Source organism: Leuciscus leuciscus (assembly GCF_965113295.1).
Source record: "Leuciscus leuciscus genome assembly, chromosome: 18".
Classification (NCBI taxonomy): domain Eukaryota; kingdom Metazoa; phylum Chordata; class Actinopteri; order Cypriniformes; family Leuciscidae; genus Leuciscus; species Leuciscus leuciscus.
The window spans coordinates 821636-848707 of NC_138742.1; the positions used below are offsets into that span (position 1 = coordinate 821636).

A 27072-nucleotide genomic window follows, 5' to 3' on the forward strand; every position below is an offset into this window, starting at 1 on the left:
TTATTTGCAAATGTAATCATTTATTTGTGGAATGATTCACATCAGAAATGCAACATAAACATTTAATTTCTCAGAAACACCACAAACTATGAAATACATGGAAACAAAAGAAGAAACAGGACTGAGCTTTTAAATTGCCTGATAAATGTATAATAAGAAGTTTAATAGCAACAACAAAGAAAAGCACATACAGTAACATCAATCAGCAAATGTTAACCAGTTAATTTTACTGGTTATATTTGGTTACAGCTGGCCAGCCTGTGTGGAAGCGGATCCAGTCGAAATAATGTGCCACTTTGGTGTAGACCCGAGGATTATTGGGTTCGCCACATTTATCACCCCCGCTCACTATTCCCCACACGTACGACACGCCAGAAGCGTCTTTACACACCAGCGGCCCTCCAGAGTCGCCCTGACACGCGTCCACCTTCCCCTCCAGGTCACCTGACACAGAGCACAACCAATGAGAGACCAGGAACCGGTGAACCAAGAGTCACTGTGCAAATGGCACTGTTCCGTTAAATACACAAAGGCTTAAACATTAATTACAGAGGTACAGGCCTACAGTACAAGTTCATATAATATCTTTACAAAATGCTTTGCTACTTATCTGCTGATTTACAGTTTGTTTTGAAACATTTTCACTCAGAAATTGCTGGTAAATTTGCAAAGAAATAGCAAGTAACACATTGAATTAAATGTGAAATTTTGAAGGAGAAAGAAGTTTATGGGCTCTGAAAATGATCTCCGAGTTTTCCAATCATAAATACGATTTGAGAAGCCGTTCATGTCTAATTTCCTGATGAGGAAATTTGTATTTACGATGATTCTGATAGCATGTGCAGGCAGTATTATATTCTGCGTATGATCACAAATTTTAGTGTTTAGTCAAACACACACATTCACAATCACACACACACGCGCACACACACACGCACACACTCACGCACGCATACACACGCACACATACACACACACACACGCACGCACGCACGCACGCACGCACACACACAGACACACACACTCTCTCTCTCTCACACATACACACACACACACACACACACACACACACACACAGACACACACAGACACACACACACTCTCTCTCTCTCACACACACACACACACACACACACACACACACACACACACACACACACACACACACACACACACACACATACCTGCACACTCCATTCCAGGGAGGAAACGATCCTTGTAATATTTCTCGCAGTCACCAATAATCGTCACATTTGCCCATTTTAGAATCCCTGCTGACATTCCCGCTTTAAACAAACAGACATAGAGACAATTAAACCAGAAATGTAACCCCACCCCACTGGATTAAAACAACTTTCAGATTAAAATAATCTAAAACTCTGTTCACTCCAATAACGATACTATTAAATAATATAATATTAAAGGGATAGTTCACCCAAAAATGAAAATTAGCCCATGATGTACTCACCCTCATGCTAGGTGTATGATGTTTATTAGGAAAGCCAGGACATTTTTTTATATAACTCTGATTGTATTCGTCTGAAAGAAGAATGTCATATACACCTAGGATGACTTGAGGGAGAGTAAATCATGGGCTAATTTTTAATTTTTGGGTGAACTAACCCTTTAAAATTAAAACAGATTCATTCTGATTAAAACTAAATTCGTAAAATGATCCGCATGGCAGCGTGTTGCCGAACCTCTGTCGCTGCCCCAGCCGGAGATGGTGCAGGTGTCGCTGGGCTGGAACTGTTGTGTGGACCAGGGCACACACACGGCTCGCACCGCCGGGTTATCCTGCATACACTTGCCCGATAGATTCAGCGGCTCTAGCTGCACCAGAGCAATGTCGTTGGCGTAGGTTTGTGCGTTATATTCATGATGGATGATGATGTTCTTCACCGGGACTCTATCTGTCGTCGACTGCATACGATGCTTCTTCCAGAGAGAAAACATGATTCCGTAGGACTTTGGTTCGGGCCTAAACACACGACACGCAAATGCACAACTGTTTCTCAGTAGCTGTTCTGTACAGGTTGATCAAAACGTGTGCCGATTGGTAGTGATGGCCATTTTAAAACACTGCTTCTTGAAGCTTCGAAACCTTTACGAATCTTTTGTTCCGAATCAATGGTTTGGAGAGTGTATCAAACTGTCACTTCAGTAAACAAGGCTTCATTATGTCATAACTGTTTCGAAACACTCCGAAATATCAATGGTTCACCGCTGGGGGCGATGATCTCTGATTCATTGAGAACCAATGAACAAGTGTCTGTAGGTTTTACCTGATCTCTGATACTTATACATTTGTAGACATTAGTATAATTAAAATGAATAATGGTAGTTCATAGTCTCTTATTGGCCTGTTTAGCTGAGCCATTCATAAAACAAATCCTGACAATTGATAAGAAAACATAGACACTCAATAATCTAATTAGATGATTAGATAATTGCATTTGAAAGATTTTACTTTCAATAAAAAAATTGCAATAGATTTGTAAAAGGTGTTTTTATGCATGTTTGACCCGGGTTTTTGTTGCATTTACACTGTTCTGACCACTAGGGGTCACCGTGGAGCCTCGACTCACTACGGCACATTTGCTTCAACTGTTTCAGACCTCCACGAAGCCTCGATCTGCCCACCACTACCGATTGGTTATACCTGACGCACTGGGCGGCGGTCAAAACCCAGCAGCCGCCCAGATACACCCCTCCACAGTCGATCGAGCCTTCGTCCTGAATGGCCACCTGCCACTGTATCTGAGTCTGCAGGGGCAAAGGTCACACACAGAGGTCAAACCAAAGAGGCATTTTTTTATGCTAATTGAAATTTTGACAGATTACTGATTAAGCTACATTGTTGATAATGTACAAGCAATTGGCTAACTATATTAGTATCCACACCAGCAGATGATAACTATAACAATAACTATATTAGCATCTCCACCAGTGGACAATAACTATAACTATATTAGCATCTCCACCAGTGGACAATAACTATAACTATATTAGCATCTCCACCAGTGGACAATAACTATAACGATAACTATAACGATAACTGTATTAGCATTCATAGCGGCGGACAATAACTATAACGATAACTATATTAGCATCTCCACCAGTGGATGATAACGATAACTATAACGAATATAGCTGCAAGCAGCCATTATCGGGGCCAAGCGCAAAGAATATGACAAGACATGCGAACATGGCTGGTAGTGTCGTACCAACTGCAGCAAGGAGCAATTAAAGACATTTAAAGATGAATTTAGTCAAAATGGCTGAAAAATCATATACATTAACAAAAAATATGATTTAATGGATTATCACTTTCAACCAATAGGTGGTGCAGTAACAAAACTGATGTGATGTGGTCAGAGTGAAGTGACAATGACACACAAAGTTTGGTGTCAATATGTCAAGGCATTGCAGAGATGAAGCTTGAATAGTCCTTTTGGCATCATGCCTCAACTTTGCTGCTGCGGTATACGAAAACGGTTTCGTCTATCAATGCAAAATCCATAACTTTTAAATCGGCACAGTCTGGAGATGATCTGGTTCAATTTTTCGTGAAAATCAGAGCAACGGCCTAGGAGGAGTTTGAAAAAATAGGTTTTTCGGAAAATTCAAAATGGCGGAAAAATTTCCATGACGGAAAATGTTGTCATAGAATCGAATCGTCTTGAGCTAGGGAATCCTAGGGAAAAGGAATTTTGTTTCTAAGTGTATGATGTGTATTAGGAAAGCCAGGACATTTTTTAATATAACTCTGATTGTATTCGTCTGAAAGAAGAATGTCATATACACCTAGGATGACTTGAGGGAGAGTAAATCATGGGCTAATTTGGAGCCTAATCTAAAATTAGTTTGTTAGCTGCGTTTGTTTAGTTGCGTAAATGATCGTTAAGGAGCAGTTGTTGCAGATAGCAGAGTTTTATCAAATAGAAATAACCTCTAAGGACAGGAATTTAAAGGAAACTTTGCGGAGCATACTGAAGTTGGGTCTTGTTAAGTTGGGTATTTTAGAAAGGCTCTTAGCAGAGGAAACGGCTGGTCCTTCTAGGGGAGATCATGCCATTCGTTTGAGAGAATTAGCTTTGAAAGAAAAAGAGTTGGAGTTTGAAAATGCAAAATTAGAGTTACGAAAACGTGAATTGGATCATGAGTTTGCATTAAAACGAATGGAATTAGAAATGGCCACTAAGAAGGGTGCTGCTGTTTCTGAATTTGATGTGGGACGAAATCGGAGGATGGTTCCTCCTTTTTGCGAAAGGGATGATGAAAAATACTTTAGTCATTTTGAGAGAGTTGCGATTACTTTAAAGTGGCCTGCAGATTTTTGGTGTTTATTACTGCAATGCGTGATCACTGGTAAGGCGCAAGAAGCTTACTCTGCCTTGACTATAGACGAAGCAGCAGATTATGAAACCGTGAAATCCGCAATTCTAAAAGCCTATGAATTAGTTCCGGAGGCGTATAGACAGCGTTTCAGACATTATGTAAAACTTTCTGATCAGACGTATGTGGAGTTTGCGCATGAGTAAGAGACAGGGCCGGACTGGGACACAATTTCAGGCCGGGAAATCCCACACCCATCCAGGCCATCCCATGGACCCAAATAAAATTTAGAAACACGGACAACCCTATAAATTACATTAATTGGTCTAAATCCTTAGGCTGGGGCCGTGTAAAATAATTAAAAGCTTTCTCTTGAACAGTATCCTCACTTCCCTTTTCCTTCTCTTCATTTTCCCTAATATCTCTCTGTCTCTCCCTTCCACCAGTATCATCAGCCTCATACACTAATTAAAGTGGAGTACTAGTGTTATATATATGTGTGTGTATGTATGCATGTATAAAGTGTGCGTATTTTTCTTGTACCTGTCTCTTCTTCACCTGTCACTTGTTCTGGCCTCATGTTACAAACACAACTGTCCTCCACAGTAAAACAACCACCTTATTTTAATTTGTTTGCCCAGAATCTACATTTATGTTAGTAAAAAATCTAAGTATTATATTTATGACAAAATGTTGTTGTTTTCATCTTAAAATTACTTAAATATCCAACATTTAGCAACACTAGGCTATATTTCATACAATATGTTAAAAAAAATAATAATCTTATTTTGCTCTCACTCTAATAATCATCTCACTCCCTGGCTGAATGTGTGATCATTGCATCACAGCTAGTGTTAGGTTGACTGTCTCCACCTTCATTTGATTAAAAAAATTTTAAAAACGGAAAAAAGTTTTAAACCTCACAAATGGGCAGACATAATTTTCTAAATTGTCTAATAAAATGTTATTGCATTATTTTTTGTTGATGTCTGCACTATCACTCCTGTCTCCCTGTTCCCAGTACCACATAAATGTTAATATGTGTCTGCTAAATTACTAATGTAACTTTACACTAAATAATATTAATCTCCTTGAGCTTACAGTATTTTGAGTGACAATAGTAATAGGGGCGCTACCGCTAACATTTGCTTGCATTTCAATACTAAGTTGACGACGAAAAAAGTACAGTATTTACAGATGAAACTGACCTGCACTTGAAGCCCTGAACAGGTCATTCATTTTGCAAAATTTTGCTGCTTGTTCTCTGAGTGCTTTCTTTTTCGTTGTCCTTTCCCTCTCTGCTCCACCTGGCTGTTTTCTCTCCATCATCGGGTGATGCTCGCATTTTCTGTTTAACCGTTTGGCTGAGGCTTAAAGTGGAATCGTAGCCTTGCCAGTCAAGACTAACAGATTCATGATTTTATTTTATAATAATAATTTTATTGAATGACGAATTCAAAAATAATCACTGCGACACTGGTAAAGGTAGTAGTATATAAAAAATAGATAATAATAGCTAAAAAAAAAAAAAAAAAAAAAAAAAAACGCAGGCTGGCAGCAGGCCAAATTAGTCGGCAGGCCACCGGGAATTCTCCTGGTGCTCCCGATGGCAGCGATGGTGCGCGTCTAAAAAAGCTGAAAGCAGAGAACAGTTGCGACAACTGATGTTGGTGGAAGACTTTAAAAATGGCTTGCCTGCTGTTCTTTCTACGTATTTAAATGAACAGAAAGCTGAGACACTTCACAACGCTGCTATGTTAGCTGATGACTTTGTGCTGCCGCATAAGGTAGCGTTTAAGAAGTCATGGGACCGATCTCCTGTTTCTTCATCAGTCTTAAGTTCTAAAAAGTCATCTGGCAATAAAACAGTCGTTCCTTCTGGTGACAGGGCTTGCTTTTATTGTAAAGTTTCTGGACATTTAATTGCAAACTGTCCCATTCTTAAAAATAAGTCCATCCCAAAGTCTGTTGGTTTGATTTCAGGTGATTTTTATTCGAAATCTGTTCTTTCGTCTGGCTCCATGAGTCAGCCCGAGAAGGCTGGATATGGGCCATTCCTGAATAGTGGAACTGTGTCCGTGTCTAGTTCTAATGAGAGTGTGCCAGTTAGCATCCTCTGAGATACTGGGGCTGCTTTGTCATTCATTTTGGAGGGAGTATTACCATTGTCTGAGAAGACCGCTACTGGTACTTTTGCTCTAGTTCGAGGTTTCGAAATGGGACTTATAGAAGTTCCGTAACACCGTGTTCACTTGAACTCTGAATTGGTGTCGGGGAACGTGATAGTAGGTGTTCGTTCGTCTTTGCCCATTCCTGACGTAACTTTCATCCTGGGAAACGATTTAGCTGGAGGCAGTGTGTGGAGTTGTTCAAAAGTACCACCTGAAGTTGTAACGTCACCTCTCGCTGCTACTGCTGATGAGTGTGCTGTAAAGCACCCTGATGTGTTTTCAGCATGTGCGGTTACACGCTCTATGGTTAAACCTGATGTTCACATCTCAGAGGAGGTGGATTTAAGTGGTACGTGGTTTGAAAATCCTGATTTAACCAATTTGTCTTCTGTTGCTCCACAGGAGGAACTAGATCCGCATCCTCTGAGTGCTGAAAAAGTTTTTGAACATCTTGGTGATTCGTCTCTGTCTTCTGATAAACTAATTGCCACTCAAAGGTCAGATCCTACGCTTGCGTCATTATTTGAAGTAGTTCATACAGAGCAGACGTTTGGGAATGCACCCCAGGGTTACTTTCTCAGAGATGGGATATTGATGAGAAAGTGGGTGCCTTCTAACTCGTCTGATATCTGGAATGTTGTTGATCAAATTGTGATTCAAGTGGGTTATCGAGACATGATATTAAGTGTGGCTCATGATGGTACGGCTGGTCATTTGGGTGTAAGAAAAACATACCATCGAGTTTTGCGTAACTTTTACTGGCCTGGTTTGAAGAAAGATGTGTCCCGATATTGTCAAACTTGCCATACTTGTCAAATGGTTGGGAAGCCTAATCAAACTATTCCTCCTGTTCCGTTGTTTCCAGTTCCTGTGGTGACTGAACCTTTTGAACACATAATCATTGATTGTGTTGGGCCTCTTCCTCGTTCAAAGTCTGGTTGTAAATACTTGCTGACCATAATGTGCGCGACTACACATTTTCCTGAGGTGGTACCTTTACGTACTATAACTGCGAGAACGATTTCTAAAGCACTCGTTAAGTTCTTTACACTGTTCGGTTTACCGAAAGTACTCCAGAGCGATCAAGGTACTAATTTTACATCTCGTATGTTTTCGCAAGTGCTTAGACGTCTCCACATTAAACATAATTTTTCATCTGCTTATCATCCTGAAAGTCAGGGCGCATTAGAAAGGTTTCACCAGACCTTGAAATCTATGCTTTGCGCTTACGGTTTCGAGCTAGAACGAGATTGGGAGGAGGCTTCCATGGCTACTTTTTGCTTCACGCGAGGTAGTGCAGGAATCACTCGGGTTTAGTCCCGCTGATTTGGTCTTTGGCCATACTCCGCATGGACCTTTGACAGTCCTGAAAGAAAGTTGGCTATCCGATCAAAAATGTAAATCTCTTCCTGAGTACGTTACAGATTTTCGTACCCGTCTTAATAGAGTCCATGAATTAGCTAAACAAAATCTTGAGAAAGCACAAGGTAAAATGAAGGTCTGGTATGATAAGAAAGCTAGAGAACGAAGTTTCAGACCGGGTGACAAAGTGCTGGTTTTGTTACCTGTGCTGGGAGGGTCGCTGCAAGCCCGGTATGGTGGTCCTTATGTAGTGGAAAAGAAACTTTCCGACCGTGATTATGTTATTCATCTCCCAGATCGCCGTAAAAGTTCCAAAGTTTTCCATATTAATATGATAAAGATCTATCATCAGAGGGAGGCGAGTATTGAGAAGTCTCTGAAATGTGTTCCTCCCAGCATAAAACCAGCTGACATGACTGCTGCTGTATGCTTGGCTGTACAGGAACCGTTGTATGAAGAGGTGGGACCTTCTAGATGTGTAGTTGAGGGTCGGTTGAGAAATTCTGAAGTGTAACTAACCTTGTCTAGTCAACTATCACATTTATCTGCTGTGCAACAAACTGACATCTTGGAATTAGTGAAGAACTTCTCGATATTGTTTAGTGACATTCCTACTCAAACGTTTGTTACAGAGCACGATATAGATGTGGGACTTAACACTCGACCTATAAAGCAACATCCATATCGTGTTAATCCAAATAAAAGTTCTCTTTTGAATAAAGTAGTTCAGTATATGCTAGAGAATCAAATCGCAGAGCCTAGTATTAGTCCCTGGAGTTCACCGTGTTTGCTGGTGGGGAAGTCTGACGGTAGTTATCGATTCTGCACTGACTATCGGCGAGTAAATGCTGTTACCAAGGCTGATTGTTATCCATTGCCGAGAGTAGATGACTGTGTAGATCGTGTAGGTTCCGCTACATACGTCTCAAAACTGGACTTGTTAAAAGGATACTGGCAGGTACCTTTAACGGAACATGCTAAGGAGATTTCTGCGTTCGTAACTCCTGAAGCGTTCCTTAATTATAGGGTAATGGCTTTCTGAATGCGAAATGCTCCTAGCACGTTCCAGAGACTCGTGAACACTGTTCTGGCCGGTGTATCTGGTTGTGAAGCCTATTTGGACGACCTAGTTTTATACAGTTCTTCCTGGGATGAGCATTTGCTTAGGGAGGTTTTTTCCCATTTGGCAGATGCAAAGCTGACTGTCAATTTAAGTAAATGTGAATTCGGTAAAGCTAACCTAATTTATTTAGGTAAAGTGATTGGTGGGGGACAGGTTCGTCCAGTTGCGGCAAAGGTTACCGCAATTTGTGAGTTTCCACCACCTGTCGATCGAAAACAACTACAACATTTTCTAGGGATGGTCGGTTATTATCGCGCGTTCTGTAAAAATGTTGTAACTGTGGTTTCACCCCTTACCGATTTGCTGAGTCCTAAGCCGTTATTTCACTGGTCAGACTCGTGTCAGAGTGCTTTTGAGAATGTTAAGTCCTTGTTGATTTCAGCGCCTGTTTTGATGGCACCGGATCACTTAAGACCTTTTAGCCTCGCAGTGGATGCGAGTGACGTGGGTGCGGGAGCTGTTCTCCAGCAGAGGGGTTCTGATGAGGTAGAACACCCTGTCTGTTACTTTTCAAAGAAGTTCGTTGCTGCCCAAAGGAATTATTCTACTATTGAGAAGGAGGCTTTAGCCTTAGTCCTCGCCATTTGTCATTTTGAGGTCTATTTGACTTGCTCTCATCCTATTGTTGTGTATTGTGATCACAATCCTCTTCTTTTTTGGAATTTAATGCGCAACACTAATCAGCGTCTTATGCGTTGGAGTCTGACGTAAACACCATTTGACCTCGATATCAAACATGTTCGAGGTAAGGATAATGTGGTGGCTGATGCCCTGTCCCGGGTGGGTTAGGGGCGTAAACTAGAAAGGTAATAAAAAAGGTGAAGGTTCACTTTTGGGGGGTGAAGGTGTTACATATTCATGTATTTGATTCGTTTGTTCTATGTTATGATTTGTTTGTCCTCTAGGGGGCGAGTATGTTGTGTCTTTTTTTTTTATTAGGGACTGATTGCCGGCACCTGTGGATCCTGTATGTTTGGCATAAGAAGTCCAAGCGGCCAAATCTGCGCGGCGGGCGGGGTGTTCGGCGGCGGTTCTGTGTGCTCTCTTGTTGTGTCTTACCCCGGTTAATTTTCCTATCGTTATGTCTATATCATTTTGGTAATAAATCCCCTATTGTACGAGCTGTGTTGTCTATGTCCTCTCTTGTGTTATGGCTGCGGTCGTAACAAGGAAAAAATACAATAAAAAAATTAAATAAAAAAAACAGTTATAAGGTCCATCTAGCATAAAAGTATGAAATACTACAGTAAATTAATAATAAAATGTCTTACCTGTATGAATTAAATATTGATAATAAATTGATTCTTATTAAAGCTACTAAAGTAATTCAGCCAAGAGCCTAGCTTTTTAAGCGAATAACCCCCAAGGCATTTTAACATGATTTTGTGAATATTTGACCTTTAAAGAGAATTCCGATTCATGAGCACTTCAAAATGCCCAAATGTTTTAAAAACGTTAGTCTTGGTTATGCGAACTTTAAGGGAACATTCCATTTTGTTAACATTATGGGATTACCTTTAAAAGTTTTCTGAAACACGCTAAAACGATTCAGAAAAAAAAAAACATTACATGAACGATTTATAAATAATGTTTTTGTGAACGTTATAAAAGACCAGATAACTTTGAACGAACGTCACTGGAAGAACGTTTGTTCATAACCTTGCCAAGTTCTGAGAACATTAGCTGGATCAATATGTGTGTGTTTTTTTTTTTTCAAAACGATTTTGAAACGTATTGTGTCACTTTCCACCAAAACAGATTGTTTGTATCTTTATTTGTGGATAGTTACGTGTTTGCATATTATATAAAAGAAACACTATATAAAAGTATGATCAGAAGCTTGTATGTTTTATCAACTGAATTAAAGGTTTTGTTCTTTGGCAATCTGGATTCTTGCACATCTTTTTAAAGAAAGAGATCGGCCAGAAAGTGGAAAACACAATATATATCATCACACTGCCCAGCCCTAGTGTTTCTGTGTGTTTCACGACTGACCGGTAAGGCCTCTTCCCCTCCGACTATGCGTTTTCTGCGTTGACGTGGAGTCGCGTCCTCCTCTTGTTTGTACGCATACTTATATATATTGGGAACGCCACACTGCAGCTGGCTCTCGGTAGACAAACGGATTGTTCTGATCTCTGGAACAACATGTGTTGATTCAGCTGAAGGAAGCCTGTGGAGATACTCCAGATACATCTACATTTGCCCATCTAACAAAATACATTCTAAAGAATGTTTTGCTAACGTTCCCATTAAGTTGCAAAACATTATTTCATGTTCAAAATGTCCAGTTTTTTAAATGTTTCCAAAACGTTTTTCTTGGTTATGTGAACGTTAATGGAACATTCCATTCTTCAAACATTACGGGAACGTTATTTTTGAATGTTCTGAAACTTCTGAAACAAGTAGTAACATTTAAAAACTGTTAGATGAACATCCAACTAAAACATTTCAGAAAAATCATCCCTTGAATGAAGTATAAATAATGTTTTGTAACGTTTTGAGAACATTATTAAAGACCAGATGGCTTTGCACGAATGTTCTATTATCGTAACTGGAAGAACGTTTGTCAATAACGTTGAGAGAACCTTGACAGAACGTTCCCTGTCGGCACAGATCCGGCCCACATCTGGTACGCATTAAATCCACATGTTCCGGATCTGGCCCGGATGTGGGCCGACACTATGTTGCTGTCTGATCATCTGGAGGTTTTTGTTTGCTGAAGTCTCAGACATTGGATGTTCAGTGTCATATGAGTTTGTTCTCACCCGACATTGGATCGGAAAACAAATCTGGCGGATTAATCTCCACTGGTGTGGTGTTTCCTGAAACGCAAAGAAGAGAACAGGCAGTTATTCTGTAACAAAAACACTTCTAAAAGTCTGCAAGTATTACTGACCGACTGAACCTTCTTACAATTCCTTATGTATTTCTTTAGTATCATTTTTACATTGGTTGGGATTCTCATGGAAGCTTGTTTCGGCCATGGAATAATAACAAAAGGTGAGATATAAACTCGCAATTAGAAGAAGAAAGTCTGAATTGTGTTCGTAATGATCTTTTTTATTTCCTGCAGCACAGAACCACGTTGAAACAAATGTTGGCAACAAAGGACAGCGAAAGGAGAAATTAGTTGTGGTATTTAATGAAGGTCAAGTAAGCATTTTGATAAATATATCTCAATCACAGACACAGACACATTACTGCATTGGTTACCTATAAAGCTCCGTATTAATTACAAGGTATTGCTACTGACTTATAAAGCCCTAAACGGCTTAGCTCCAGTCTATTTAACGGATCTTCTATCGCCCTATAATCCATCGCGCTCTTTAAGATCACTAAATTCAAGGCTTTTTGGTCATACCTAGGATATCCAGAACCACCAAAGGAGGGAGAGCATTTTCACATTTGGCTCCAAAACTCTGGAATAGTCTTCCTGATACTGTTCGTTGCTCAGACTCGCTCTCCCAGTTTAAAACTAGATTAAAGTCGCATCTCTTCAGCCAGGCATTCATATAATCCTACAGTTCAAACTACAATCCGGCCTCTAGCTCATAAATGCCAGAGGAGAACTGGCCCCCTGGGGTCCCGACTGAGCCATTAGGTCACCTGATGGAGTTTTAGGACACCATTAGGTCACTTGATGGAGTTTTTCGGTTCCTTGCCACTGTTGCCTTTGGCTTGCTCAGTTGGGGATATTTTGGGGATATTTAATTACATTTTATCAATCAATAAATTCCTCTTGAAACAAACTTTGTTGTATTATTTTAATTTAATACTGTGAAGCTGCTTTGATACAATCTGTATTGTGAAAAGCGCTATACAAATAAACTTGACTTGACTTGACATTCAGATGGGTTCTCACAGGATGGTAGGGCTGAAAAACAGTAAGTAATTAGTTCCATATTTGCTTATATATATCAAACTGCGTGAAGAAAACACAGGTGTGGTTTGAATGTTTTGAAATGTTGCCATTGAATTCACGAAGTGTGAACTCTCTCCTCAGGCGATCCAGTCCTGTCTGAGTAGGACTGTTGAAAGAGACACTTGTTCTGGAACTGAATCCTGAAGTAAGAAGATCTTAAATGAGTTCACTGACCTTCCAGTTCATCTTCTCCTCCCAGACAGTCCCTGACTCCGTCTCCAACAGCTTGACGGGGAATACAGACGTCCGACTTACAGTGGAACGCTTTGGTTTCATCACATCCTTCACAACACAAACGGGAATATTAGGATAGTCTTGCGTTTTTAATACTGTAAGATGTTCTTAAATTTTTATTATTAATAACACAATTACAAATGTAATGCATTTCTTTAAAAAATAAATGGTGCTTTATTCAGAAAGAGACGGGTTTGTGGGAAACAGGAAGAGGAATGATGATGTCACGGACATAGACAGGAAGTAGAGACTCACTCTGGCAGCACATCTCGTCACTGTTGTCTCCACAGTCGTCAGTGCCATCGCAGGGTTTTCCTTTTACTAAACACTTCCCGTTCACACAGAGGAACTTCTTGCATTCGTCTACACAGGGAATAAACATCAGTGTGTGTGTGTGTGTGTGTGTGTGTGTGTGTGTGTGTGAGAGAGAAGGGTCAGCAGATTATAACACAACATGACTTTACATTAAACGTTACTTTTTGTTCTATTGGGGTCGATCATGCCATAAATCAATAAAATTACTTTTCAATAAAAAAACTCTAGTGAAGATGCATATTAAGTCAATTTTACTGTCATGGTTCATGAATTCGCTGTCTCCTTTCTCGTCTTGTGTTGTTGTGTGTGTGTGTGTGTGGCCGTGGCTATTGATCACCACCGCGGCACCAGCTGCAGCTGATCAACGGTCCCTATTTATTCTCACAGTTTTCGTCTTGTCTTGTCAGATCGTTGTGGATGTTTCCCTGTGTGTTTTTGTCTCCCGCCTGACTTCAAGTATCCTGTGTGATGTCTGAATCCAGCACATTGAGTTTCCTGTTAGATCTGTACCCAGCACCAGTCAGTCATCTCTGCTTTCACTGGACTTCCATCTCATCACCATCTAGTGATCGGGTTGTTCCTCAGAGTCCCTGCGCTACCAAGAGCGATATCTCCGGACGCTTGCACACCCTTATCTCATATTCTCATCTGGTTTTCAATAAATACGACTTTTTACTTGCAATTGAATCTTCCGATTATTCCTATAACAGAACGATCTGACCATCATGGATTCAGCAAGTGCACCTGAGTTAAACGAATTCCTGTCCCGAAGGATTGCCAGAATGGATCAACAAGAAGAGAATCTGGCCGTTACGGGACGAGCAGTGCAAGCCTTGGTAGCGCAGGTGTCCGAGCTCACCCAACAGCTTCAACATCTAGCGAGTCCCACTGCGCCCAGCCCACCGCCTGTTCCCCCCACTCCTCCAGCATCCAGCCGCCAACCTGAGCCATGTCTACCGACTCCGGAACTGTATTCTGGTGAGCCGAACTATTGTAGAGCGTTTTTGACCAAATGCTCAATGTTTTTTTCTCTCCAACCACAGACTTTCAGCACAGAAGAATCAAAGGTGGCCTTCGTGCTTACATTGCTCTCAGGGCGGGCGGCCCTGTTGGGAACGGTGGTGTGGGAAAATCAACATCTATGCTGTTCCTCGTTCCAGGCACTATCGGACGACATGAAACGAGTGTTCGCCCGTGGGGTCGCAGGTCGGGAGGCAGCACCACAACTCGTGGATCTCCGCCAAGATAATCGTTCAGTGTCTGATTACTCGATTGAGTTTCGTACCCTGGCTGCCACTGGAATGAGGAAGCGCAGTGGGACATGTTCCTGCATGGGTTGGCTGACTGCATCCAGAAGGAAATATTCACCCTGGACCTTCCTAAGAACCTGGATGGACTCATTGAGCTGGCACTGAGGGTAGATTCTCGTCTACATTGCCTAGAGCAACGAACAAGGACGACCTGGCTCCCCGGGAATTTCGAAAGCCCTCAGGCCAGTGGCAGCGATTCGGTCAGTCCCATCTAGGCATGTGCCGGTATCAAATTTTCATGCTGCGATTAATTGATTGAGCTTTTATCACGGTATACGGTATTATCACGATATTTTAATTGCTCAAGAGAAACGGATGGATTGGGGGGGGGGGGGGGGGGGGGGGAAGAAAAAAAATGTAGAAAAAAAAAACTTGCATCACAATAGGTGGAATTGTGATTGTCAAAACATTTGGTAACTAAAGAGAATTTTACAGAATTTTCACGATTTCAATTCAATTCTTGGGATTTGATTTCAATCTTGATTCAATATTGACTCTTTGGATAAATATTAGGTAGGCTACAGTAGATAGCCTACATGTTAATTTTTCTCAAGAAAAAATACATATCACATAATGCTGTAAACATACAGAGAGCCCTGTCAGCTGGTATTATTAAAGGTTAAAAATTAACAAATTAAGTTAAATATAATTTGGTTTTCATTATAATAACAATTATGACACAAGTAAAAATATAATACAAATGTAATTTAGTGCACATATTTAGCAAAATACTCCTCTCTGACTATAGCTATTTTTTCTAGTCAACTAACGTGCTGGTCATTAAATGGCTTTCCTGAGGTAAATGTAACGGTCTGTGACATAATTGTTCACCTTTTTCCGTGGTTGAAAAACACTGATTGATCGATATTATTTATGAGGCATAAATAAATACCTTTCGGTAAGTTGTACTGTATCTTTAAATAAAAAGTAACAGATGATTGGTTTACTTGAACTGATGCGCTAGCGATCGGTCACGTCACATTTACAAGCGCCAAAACGGTATTTATTGTCTGAATTTCGTAATAAAATGGACAGAACCTGAAAGCTGAGAATTTTTTTAATATCAAAAGTAACCTGCTCTGTCTTAGTCTGTCAGTGTCCTCTTTGCTCCGCGATTTTTCTCTGCGTGAGAAAATGGATGTGTGGCGCGAGAGCGTGTGAGAAGTGTAAATTGCGTGAGTCTCATACTGAATGCGTAGAGTTGGCAGCCCTGCTTTTAGAAGGGGGATAAATCGTCGGCAGCGTCCCTCCTTCCGCCGTGCTTCTTCTCTATGTGAGGATTGTTTACATTAGACTAGAGTGTGCACGGCGCCGCATGCACACAGTGCTTCTACATGTAGGGATTGTTTACATCAGAGTGCGCACGTGTTTCGCGCAGCATATACGCAGTGTTTGTTTAAGCGGTGGATGGAAAATAAGTTAATGCGCGTTCTGTAAATATAAATTCTGATCTATTATTTTTCGCGGTATTTTGAAGTGCCCACGATAACAATATCGTGCATATTCATTACCGCGATTTATCGCATTACCAAATACCGGCACATGTCTAGTCCCATCTTCAAACACAAGCCCATGCAGGTGGGCAGAGCGGAGAGGAGGGAAAGCGACGGAGATCAGAGGGTCTTTGCCTCTACTGCGGCGGAACTGGACACTTCCTGAACACCTGTCCCGTAAAAGACCGAGCCCAGCAGTAAACAGGGGGCTACTGTCGGGTGGGATCTCCGTGACCAAGACCTCATCATCTACTCTCCTCCCGGTAAGACTGCTTTTGGCAACCCAGTCCTACCACTGCAAAGCCCTACTGGACTCAGGAGCTGAAGATAATTTCATGGACTTAACCTTGGCTCATAAACTCAAGATACCCATCACACCGCTCAAAGACAAGATTTCTGTCAGCGCACTTAATGGTCAAGAATTTCCCGACATAACACTCACCACCGACCCTCTGACACTTATCACATCAGGCAACCACACAGAGCAGCTCTCATTTCTCCTTCTGGACTCACCCCTGGTTCCCATAGTCCTCTGTCATCCTTTGCTGGTAGAAAACAGTCCGAAGGTTGACTGGGGTCACAATTCAGTTTCGTCTTGGAGCACTCAATGGAGCGTCTTGTCTAGTGTCTGCCTGTTCGTCTGTGTCTAGTTCTGTTTTTCAGAAGGAGTCTGTGAATTAGTCAAACGTGCCCGCAGAGTACCTCGACCTGAAGGAAGTGTTCAGTAAGACCTGTGCTGCTTCTCTTCCTCCGCATCGTCCCTATGACTGTGCCATAGATTTACTCCCAGGTAAGTCTCTGCCTAAGGGCAAGCTTTACTCACTTTCTGTTCCAGAAAGGGTGGCTTTCAACCAAAAACATTCTGCTCCGCTCCATTTCTAACAATGGATGAGTTACTTCTGACCCAACTCATGACAGGTGATCTCTGACCCAACACATGAAGATTGACCTCTGACCCTACGCATGACGAGTGACCTCTGACCCGACACATGAGGAGTGACCTCTACCCTGATGCATGATCTCTGACTCGATGCATGACGAGTGACCTCTGACCTGACACACGAAGAGTGACCTCTGACCCGACACATGAGGAGTGACCTCTACCAGGTCAGAGGTCATGCGTTGGGTCAGAGGTCATGCATCGGGTCAGAGGTCATCTACTCTCACCTGAGCTTACGCTACTCCTACATCTATACTACGCCATGCGTCGGGGTCAAAGTTATAAATATGGATATTTTTCTTGGCTTCAGAAGGCCTTTATGAACCCCTGGAGCCGTATGGATTACTGTTATGATGATGGAGGCACTTTTTAATTTAATTTTTGGGTGAACTAACACCCAAACACTTGAACTAACACTTTTTTATTTTAAGCACCTTTGGGTTGGTAACACTTTGCGATGGCCACCTCAGGGCTTTCTGTGATTGGCTGCGGATTATAGATGGTGCACTCAGCCAATGAGAGCTCAGATCCCGTGCAGCGAACCCTCATGCACTCCTCTGGCCAATCAAACGCTTTGTCAAGAGACGAATGCTTGATTTTAGTCGGCGCCTCCGCTCCTCTGAGACACAGACAGAAGAAGAGAAGCAGTAACATGAAACATGTGAAAAACACACATCTGAAACATGTGGAGTGCAGAGGATTCTTGTGTGTAGTGATGTGTGTGTGTGTAGTGATGTGTGTGTGGTGATGTGTGTGTGGTGATGTGCGTGTGGTGATGTGCGTGTGGTGGTGTGTGTGGTGATGTGTGTGTAGTGATGTGTGTGTAGTGATGTGTGTGTGGTGATGTGTGTGTGGTGATGTGTGTGTAGTGATGTGTGTGTGGTGATGTGTGTGTGGTGATGTGTGTGTAGTGATGTGTGTGTGGTGATGTGTGTGGTGATGTGTGTGTGGTGATGTGTGTGTGGTGATGTGTGTGTAGTGATGTGCGTGTGGTGGTGTGTGTGGTGATGTGCGTGTAGTGATGTGCGTGTAGTGATGTGTGTGTGGTGATGTGTGTGTGGTGATGTGTGTGTAGTGATGTGTGTGTGGTGATGTGTGTGTGGTGATGTGTGTGTGGTGATGTGTGCGTGGTGATGTGTGTGGTGATGTGTGTGTGGTGATGTGTGTGTGGTGATGTGTGTGTAGTGATGTGTGTGTAGTGATGTGTGTGTAGTGATGTGTGTGTAGTGATGTGTGTGTAGTGATGTGTGTGTAGTGATGTGTGTGTGTAGTGATGTGTGTGTGTAGTGATGTGTGTGTAGTGATGTGTGTGTGGTGATGTGTGTGTGGTGATGTGTGTGTAGTGATGTGTGTGTAGTGATGTGTGTGTAGTGATGTGTGTGTGGTGATGTGTGTGTGGTGATGTGTGTGTAGTGATGTGTGTGTAGTGATGTGTGTGTGGTGATGTGTGTGTGGTGATGTGTGTGTGGTGATGTGTGTGTAGTGATGTGTGTGTAGTGATGTGTGTGTGGTGATGTGTGTGTGGTGATGTGTGTGTGGTGATGTGTGTGTGGTGATGTGTGTGTGTGGTGATGTGTGTGTGGTGATGTGTGTGTGGTGATGTGTGTGTAGTGATGTGTGTGTGGTGATGTGTGTGTGGTGATGTGTGTGTGGTGATGTGTGTGTGGTGATGTGTGTGTGTAGTGATGTGTGTGTGGTGATGTGTGTGTTTGGTGATGTGTGTGTGGTGATGTGTGTGTGGTGATGTGTGTGTGGTGATGTGTGTGTGTGGTGATGTGTGTGTGGTGATGTGTGTGTGGTGATGTGTGTGTGGTGATGTGTGTGTGTGGTGATGTGTGTGTGGTGATGTGTGTGTGGTGATGTGTGTGTGTGGTGATGTGTGTGTAGTGATGTGTGTGTGGTGATGTGTGTGTGGTGATGTGTGTGTGGTGATGTGTGTGTGGTGATGTGTGTGTGGTGATGTGTGTGTGTGGTGATGTGTGTGTAGTGATGTGTGTGTGGTGATGTGTGTGTGGTGATGTGTGTGTGGTGATGTGTGTGTGTGGTGATGTGTGTGTGGTGATGTGTGTGTAGTGATGTGTGTGTGGTGATGTGTGTGTGTGGTGATGTGTGTGTGGTGATGTGTGTGTGGTGATGTGTGTGTGGTGATGTGTGTGTGTGGTGATGTGTGTGTGGTGATGTGTGTGTGGTGATGTGTGTGTAGTGATGTGTGTGTGGTGATGTGTGTGTGGTGATGTGTGTGTGGTGATGTGTGTGTGTGGTGATGTGTGTGTGGTGATGTGTGTGGTGATGTGTGTGTGGTGATGTGTGTGGTGATGTGTGTGTGGTGATGTGTGTGTGTGGTGATGTGTGTGTAGTGATGTGTGTGTGGTGATGTGTGTGTGGTGATGTGTGTGTGGTGATGTGTGTGTGTGGTGATGTGTGTGTGGTGATGTGTGTGTAGTGATGTGTGTGTGGTGATGTGTGTGTGTGGTGATGTGTGTGTGGTGATGTGTGTGTGGTGATGTGTGTGTGGTGATGTGTGTGTGTGGTGATGTGTGTGTGGTGATGTGTGTGTGTGGTGATGTGTGTGTAGTGATGTGTGTGTGGTGATGTGTGTGTGGTGATGTGTGTGTGTGGTGATGTGTGTGTGGTGATGTGTGTGTGTGGTGATGTGTGTGTGGTGATGTGTGTGTGGTGATGTGTGTGTGTGGTGATGTGTGTGTGGTGATGTGTGTGTGTGGTGATGTGTGTGTGGTGATGTGTGTGTAGTGATGTGTGTGTGGTGATGTGTGTGTGGTGATGTGTGTGTGGTGATGTGTGCGTGGTGATGTGTGTGGTGATGTGTGTGTGGTGATGTGTGTGTGGTGATGTGTGTGTAGTGATGTGTGTGTAGTGATGTGTGTGTAGTGATGTGTGTGTAGTGATGTGTGTGTAGTGATGTGTGTGTAGTGATGTGTGTGTGTAGTGATGTGTGTGTGTAGTGATGTGTGTGTAGTGATGTGTGTGTGGTGATGTGTGTGTGGTGATGTGTGTGTAGTGATGTGTGTGTAGTGATGTGTGTGTAGTGATGTGTGTGTGGTGATGTGTGTGTGGTGATGTGTGTGTAGTGATGTGTGTGTAGTGATGTGTGTGTGGTGATGTGTGTGTGGTGATGTGTGTGTGGTGATGTGTGTGTAGTGATGTGTGTGTAGTGATGTGTGTGTGGTGATGTGTGTGTGGTGATGTGTGTGTGGTGATGTGTGTGTGGTGATGTGTGTGTGTGGTGATGTGTGTGTGGTGATGTGTGTGTGGTGATGTGTGTGTAGTGATGTGTGTGTGGTGATGTGTGTGTGGTGATGTGTGTGTGGTGATGTGTGTGTGGTGATGTGTGTGTGTAGTGATGTGTGTGTGGTGATGTGTGTGTTTGGTGATGTGTGTGTGGTGATGTGTGTGTGGTGATGTGTGTGTGGTGATGTGTGTGTGTGGTGATGTGTGTGTGGTGATGTGTGTGTGGTGATGTGTGTGTGGTGATGTGTGTGTGTGGTGATGTGTGTGTGGTGATGTGTGTGTGGTGATGTGTGTGTGTGGTGATGTGTGTGTAGTGATGTGTGTGTGGTGATGTGTGTGTGGTGATGTGTGTGTGGTGATGTGTGTGTGGTGATGTGTGTGTGGTGATGTGTGTGTGTGGTGATGTGTGTGTAGTGATGTGTGTGTGGTGATGTGTGTGTGGTGATGTGTGTGTGGTGATGTGTGTGTGGTGATGTGTGTGTAGTGATGTGTGTGTGGTGATGTGTGTGTGTGGTGATGTGTGTGTGGTGATGTGTGTGTGGTGATGTGTGTGTGGTGATGTGTGTGTGTGGTGATGTGTGTGTGGTGATGTGTGTGTGGTGATGTGTGTGTAGTGATGTGTGTGTGGTGATGTGTGTGTGGTGATGTGTGTGTGGTGATGTGTGTGTGTGGTGATGTGTGTGTGGTGATGTGTGTGGTGATGTGTGTGTGGTGATGTGTGTGTGTGGTGATGTGTGTGTAGTGATGTGTGTGTGGTGATGTGTGTGTGGTGATGTGTGTGTGGTGATGTGTGTGTGTGGTGATGTGTGTGTGGTGATGTGTGTGTAGTGATGTGTGTGTGGTGATGTGTGTGTGTGGTGATGTGTGTGTGGTGATGTGTGTGTGGTGATGTGTGTGTGGTGATGTGTGTGTGTGGTGATGTGTGTGTGGTGATGTGTGTGTGTGGTGATGTGTGTGTAGTGATGTGTGTGTGGTGATGTGTGTGTGGTGATGTGTGTGTGGTGATGTGTGTGTGGTGATGTGTGTGTGGTGATGTGTGTGTGGTGATGTGTGTGTGTGGTGATGTGTGTGTGGTGATGTGTGTGTGTGGTGATGTGTGTGTGGTGATGTGTGTGTGGTGATGTGTGTGTGTGGTGATGTGTGTGTGTGGTGATGTGTGTGTGTTTACCTGGGCTCATTCAGAGGGTTTCGGCAAACGACATTAGCTGACGCCATATTCCAGTCCTTGCCACATACAAGCATTTTTCCCTTCACCGTTTTAATCATGACCACATTATGAGAGTCAGATTTCTCCAGAAGGACCTCCACCTTCTCCTCCGCTGGACACATGTGCAAACAAACAGGTGAGGACTGTATAATCACACACCAAATCATCCGACACTTGCCTTGAGTTCCCGTCAGTTTGACGCGCAACACATTCTTTGAGTTGTCAGAAATACTGTGCTGTTTTTCTTGAAATCGTATGATTATATGTCATTTAGGGTCATAAACATGCAAAGTTTCAACTCTCTCTGATGTGACTGTCTAATGTGCGTATGATATATGATGTTGGTTTATTGATCTCCTGCATTGACATCATTATATGAGAACTGAACTGAGCTGAACGATGACATCACGGTTTACTCCAGAGCGGATATATATATATAAATGAACTAAATTAATAACTTTATTACAACAAAAATGAACCATCACTGAACTGACTTAAGCTGGACTGTGACGCTATTCTCTTCTGGAAACAAACTTTGTTGCATTATTTTCCTGTTATCTCTGTAAAGCTGCTTTGAAACACTCTGTGTATAAATAAAGCTGACTTGACATGACATGTTAGTAAATTTCATATTTAAAGGCAGCTGCACAGACCCAAAATAAACCCCCCAAAATGATGTATTTTGTAATGTTAGTTTCTAAACTTCCCTCTGATTTATGTTTACATTTATGCATCTGGCAGATAATTTTATTTGAAGAAAGAAACGGAGGATTCATTATATAAAATGCATACATTTTTATCAGTTTATGCATGTGAATTTTGCTGGGAATCAAACCCTTGATCTTGGTGTTGCGAGCACCACGCTCTATGGTTGAGCATCGGGAGAGCACAAAAAAGAAAGAAATACACATTTTAAATTTAAAATGACCCCCAAAAAAATCCACAATTTTTAAATATTCACATTTAATTGTCAACAAAATAGTTGTTAAATAGTTTTAAAAATCATATGTCCTTGTGTTAACTTTTTTAATATGTAACCAAGAAAAAACATTTTTAGAACATTTAAAAAACTATGTTTTGAGGATTCAAAGAACATTCAGAAATAATGTTTTCATAACATTAGGATTTTGTATGGCTTTGCTCATGTCTTAGGGGCTCTTTACACAACACCGTTTTCAACTAAAAACGTGATACTTTTTAAGCGTTTTGGCCGTTCGTTTACACGAAAACGGCGTTTTGGGTACGTTTTGAAAATGCTAACTTTTGAAAACGGGTTTCAAAGTGCAGGTTTTTGAAAACGGTCTCTGTGTAAACAACGAAAACGTGAATCTCTGAAGACGATGACATCATCCACATGTATTATGTGTTCAATCTATAGTGTTTCATCGCCATCTACTGGCCTGGCAGCAGAATACAGCGTTTTCAGTCGTTTTCGCGGATCCGTGTGAATGTGGATCGTTTTGACAATGGCGTCGTCTATACGTGGAAAACTCAAAGGAAAAACGCCTCCGTTTTAAGCATATCGTTGTCGTGTAAACGTACTCTTAGTTAATGAAGGATTGTGTCCTCACCTTTGCAGACTGAGCCGAAGTGAGAGAACAAGGGCTGGCTGGATCTGCAGGAGATGGCTTTGGCCTGACACATGGAGTAATATTGGGATCCGTCTAGCGTACACGCTGGCATATCCTGACGTGGACACTTGTACGGCATCTTACAGACACACTGTCCCGAGATACACCGCCTCCATGGAGGACAGAACACTTTTGAGCAAGACAACCGTGTGTAATTCTGACGCAGACACTGAGCCGGTCCCAGGAAATCCTCTTCAGGTTCTTTTGGGGGTTTTCTGCCAGGTTTGGGTTTTGGTGTTTCCTCCAAGTTTGGATCCGGTTTGTCTCCTCCAGGTGCTGGTTCTTCCTCCAGAGTCTAATAAGATCAAATAAACTTATAACTAAAATAAAATGTCAAATGTACATCAATCCATTAACTATGGAAGCTTGTTTCCACCACTGAATAATTGTAACTTTTTACCTCGCAAATGTAATTAATGAACTCATAATACCAAACATCGTAGTTTTAGCATCAGAATTGTAAGATAAAGAGTGGCAATTACAAGCTTCCATAATTAACATGTTAATGTAGTTGAATATATAACAATAGTAATGTGCCATCAATGTGAATGATGTTAAAACTGTAATAATACTGTAGGAAAATGAACATGACGTTAGTAAAAACAGCGTGAGATTCATTTGTCTGCTAGTAGATAAACTGGTAATGAAGTATGAACATAAGAAAGTGAGCTGAATTTCATCACAGTTGCAAAATTTCCAAATTGGTGATGGTGTCTCTGATCACAAAACTCTGATGCTGAATGTTTTATCACAAATGTGAATTGCACCATCACATACTGTAGTCAATCATTTTATCCATTAAAACTCATCTTTGATCACCAAATGACACATTTAAACATTTCTTCCTGTGAAAAAAAAAAAAACTTCATGCCTTAAAATATCTTGAATGTAACTCGACACCCTTGCCTCATTTAGAGCCATGAATATGCAAATTAGCCCCGCCTCCACTCACTCACAGCAGCTCACAGATTAAATCGCTCAACTTACTGTAGTAAACTAAACGCTGCACAATGATGTCGCTCTTTATGATGTTTAATTAAACAAGGTTCGGGAGGAACAGGTGCAGATGATTAACCTGACAAGAGCAAGTGGAGTGCAATCAGTAATCAACCCAGGACAGTATAAATAACAGCTGAACTTACCTCTGTTCCTCGACAGTTCAGCAGCATCCCACCTCCACCCCAGCTCCTCTCTTCTAGTTCCATCTACCCTATTCTAGTTCCATCTACCCCTACCGGGGGGAGTACTCTGGGTTCGGGCCGAATTCCGAGCTCGTAGCCCTCCCTCCGGACAGCACGCCAAATACGCATAACCCTTACCATAATAAAATCATATGTAGATGTGAACTCGTGAAACAACGTCGGACTCATATCAGTAATTAATATGATTAGCCTTTTGCTTGACTATATGTTATCAAACAGCTAATAACGTGTTGCTAACGTTACACAAAACATGTTCCCGTTTGCCATCTCAGTCTGCCTTCTAACAATCATCAGAAATGCTTTGAACAACTCAGAACGACAGTGGAGAAAGGCATATAGTTCATCATAACATCGTTATACATCATACACCCGCTATATTGATAAATCTACCCGATTGTTCATATCTACAGTGAAATATACCGGGATAACCTGGCTTCTCTCGAGACTCCCCTGCTAGTTCCCCGTTAATCATATGCTAAAGCCCGCCGGCACCTTGATCTGATTGGTTACAAGGTAGTTTGTGACGGCAGAAACACCAGCGATTTCAAAGCATGTTTTTGAGACTGTCTTTGGTTCACTGTAGTTTTAAGGAGAAAATACTCAGCAATGGCCTCGACTTATAATGGTAGTATTATAGTCATATAATGGTACATGCACTTTTACAAGCTGATTGTACTGAAATATGTGTTGGCAGTGCCTGTACACAACCATCATAAAATGACAAAAATCCATCCAGTATTTTTTTTTAATCTTCTTATGTTTTCCCCCCGTCTCAAATCAAGCCGTTCGATTTTGTGACGTCACAAAATCGACGCCCCTCCCACGATTGTTGATTGACAGCAGCGTTTCAACACAGACCCGCCCTCGCTCGTGAGCGAGCTGTCAATCATATTCTGCACGGACCGGCGCGGTCATTGTTGATACGCTGGAGCACTGTCTATGAGCAGAATGGCGTCTGCGAGTGTGGTTTTCTGTTCTCGGGTGTAATAAGGAACACAGCATCATTTTGATGTTCCTAAATCCGATCCGCTGAAGACGCAGTGGCTGAGTTTGTTTTCGAATGGAATATTCCCAACGATCAACGTCAATGCTTTCATGTTTGCACGAATCATTTCACACACCAGACTGCTCGAGGGTCAGTAAAGCTGGTTTTGCTAAGAAGCTGCTCCTGAAAAAAGGATCCGTACCAACTATTCGTGTTCCTGCTGCACCTCCAGAAGAAGAAGTGAGTGTAACGTTTTATTAACCTTTATATTAATATTTATATTAATCTTTGCAAATCGCTTCCACGCTTCATGATGAATGCGGCTGTTTACACTCAGGGTACATTACGGCATGTTTTCTATGTACGACGTTCTCGATATAATTCATAATCCCACGTTTATAATGAACAACGCGTTATGGTTATTGTGTTATAAACAGTGTGCGCACAGAACAGAGGGGCGGGGTCAGCAAAGCTCATTATCATTTAAAGACACATGCACTTAAACGGCGTGCTGAAAACAGAGCTGTGTTTGACCAGGTAAAATGAGTGTTTTCTTACAATACTAATGAGAATTTTTAATTAAAGTATATTACAGACTTTTCATTTAGACCCTAAAGAATCATATTAGCTTGTACAAAATATACTCTCATTCCTGCGTAAAAATCAAGAAACTTTGCTGCCGTACCATGAGTCCAGCAGGCGTAATGATATGACGCAGCGCCTGACAAACTTAGTCCCGGTCACGTTGGAAGTTACTGAGCTGGGGACTATTTTCAGGCGCTGCGTCATATCATTACTCCTGCTGGACTCATGGTATGGCAGCAAAGTTTCTTGATTTTTACGCAGGAATGAGAGTATAGTTCCTAGCCATATCAGCCTAGAAAATCACAACTTTTCATTTTCCGTCAGTCTTAGTACACGATGTAACTACAGAAGAGTCAAGTTTTAAATAGGAAAAATATCGAAACTCTTTGGTCATTTTTTTGAGAGAGATGCTAATGGTCCTGTCCGATTCAATTATCTATGCTAAGCTATGCTAAAAGTGGTACCGCCAGACCCGGAGATCGGCTGAATGGATTCGAGAACGGTAAGACTCAACTGTTTAACTCTGGGGGAGCTGTAAAATGAGCCTATTTCCAAAAAAAGTGGAGTATCCCCTTAAAAGCTTGATTTCACCACAGGGGGACTTTAAAAACAACATTAAATTATTTTAATCCTAAATCTTTTGTTATTAATATAATATTTCTATTATATGAAAACATTTGTATCATTATTATAATATGAAGAGTGTCCTTTCTGCGTCAGCAACACTAAAAACATGTTTGGAAAAGACTGTTTTCGCACAGGTTTCCAAGACATTACCGAAGCAGACTTGACTGAACGGTCATGATTTTCTTTTATATGATGAGATGAAAGAAACAGAAACTCACGGCGGTCTGGAAGAGAAGACACATGAAGATGAACGCAGTGAGGACCTTCATGACTCCTGCAGCTCTTGCTCTGTTCTGCTCTTTGTCCCGTCAGAATCAGTGACCGTGAGGGAGGAGAAACGCTTATTTACACTTCAGTGATGTGCAGATCTCTGAG

The 27072-nt window shown here is 42.0% G+C and overlaps 1 protein-coding gene across 1 annotated transcript; it reads right to left on the minus strand.

Annotated features, from left to right (window-relative positions):
- On the minus strand, positions 1 to 27072 carry LOC309481103 (complement factor I-like). The gene is made up of 12 exons (XM_082145900.1): positions 26916 to 27072; positions 23239 to 23593; positions 21629 to 21779; positions 17646 to 17830; positions 13409 to 13516; positions 13094 to 13201; positions 11763 to 11819; positions 10990 to 11132; positions 2663 to 2766; positions 1701 to 1981; positions 1185 to 1286; positions 1 to 444 (listed from the first exon to the last, which is right to left on the minus strand). Exons 1-12 carry the CDS (start codon positions 26964 to 26966, stop codon positions 227 to 229), a joined length of 1863 nt encoding a protein of 620 aa, XP_082002026.1. The 5' UTR covers positions 26967 to 27072; the 3' UTR covers positions 1 to 226.

Coding starts and splice junctions, on each gene's coding strand:
- LOC309481103 (XM_082145900.1), bottom strand. CDS start 26,966: ATGAAGGTCCTCACTGCGTTCATCTTCATGTGTCTTCTCTTCCAGACC. Junction 21,780..23,238: donor CTTCGGCTCAGTCTGCAAAG/GTGAGGACACAA, acceptor ACATGTGTCCAG/CGGAGGAGAAGGTGGAGGTC. Junction 11,820..13,093: donor AGGAGAAGATGAACTGGAAG/GTCAGTGAACTC, acceptor TTTGCGTTTCAG/GAAACACCACACCAGTGGAG.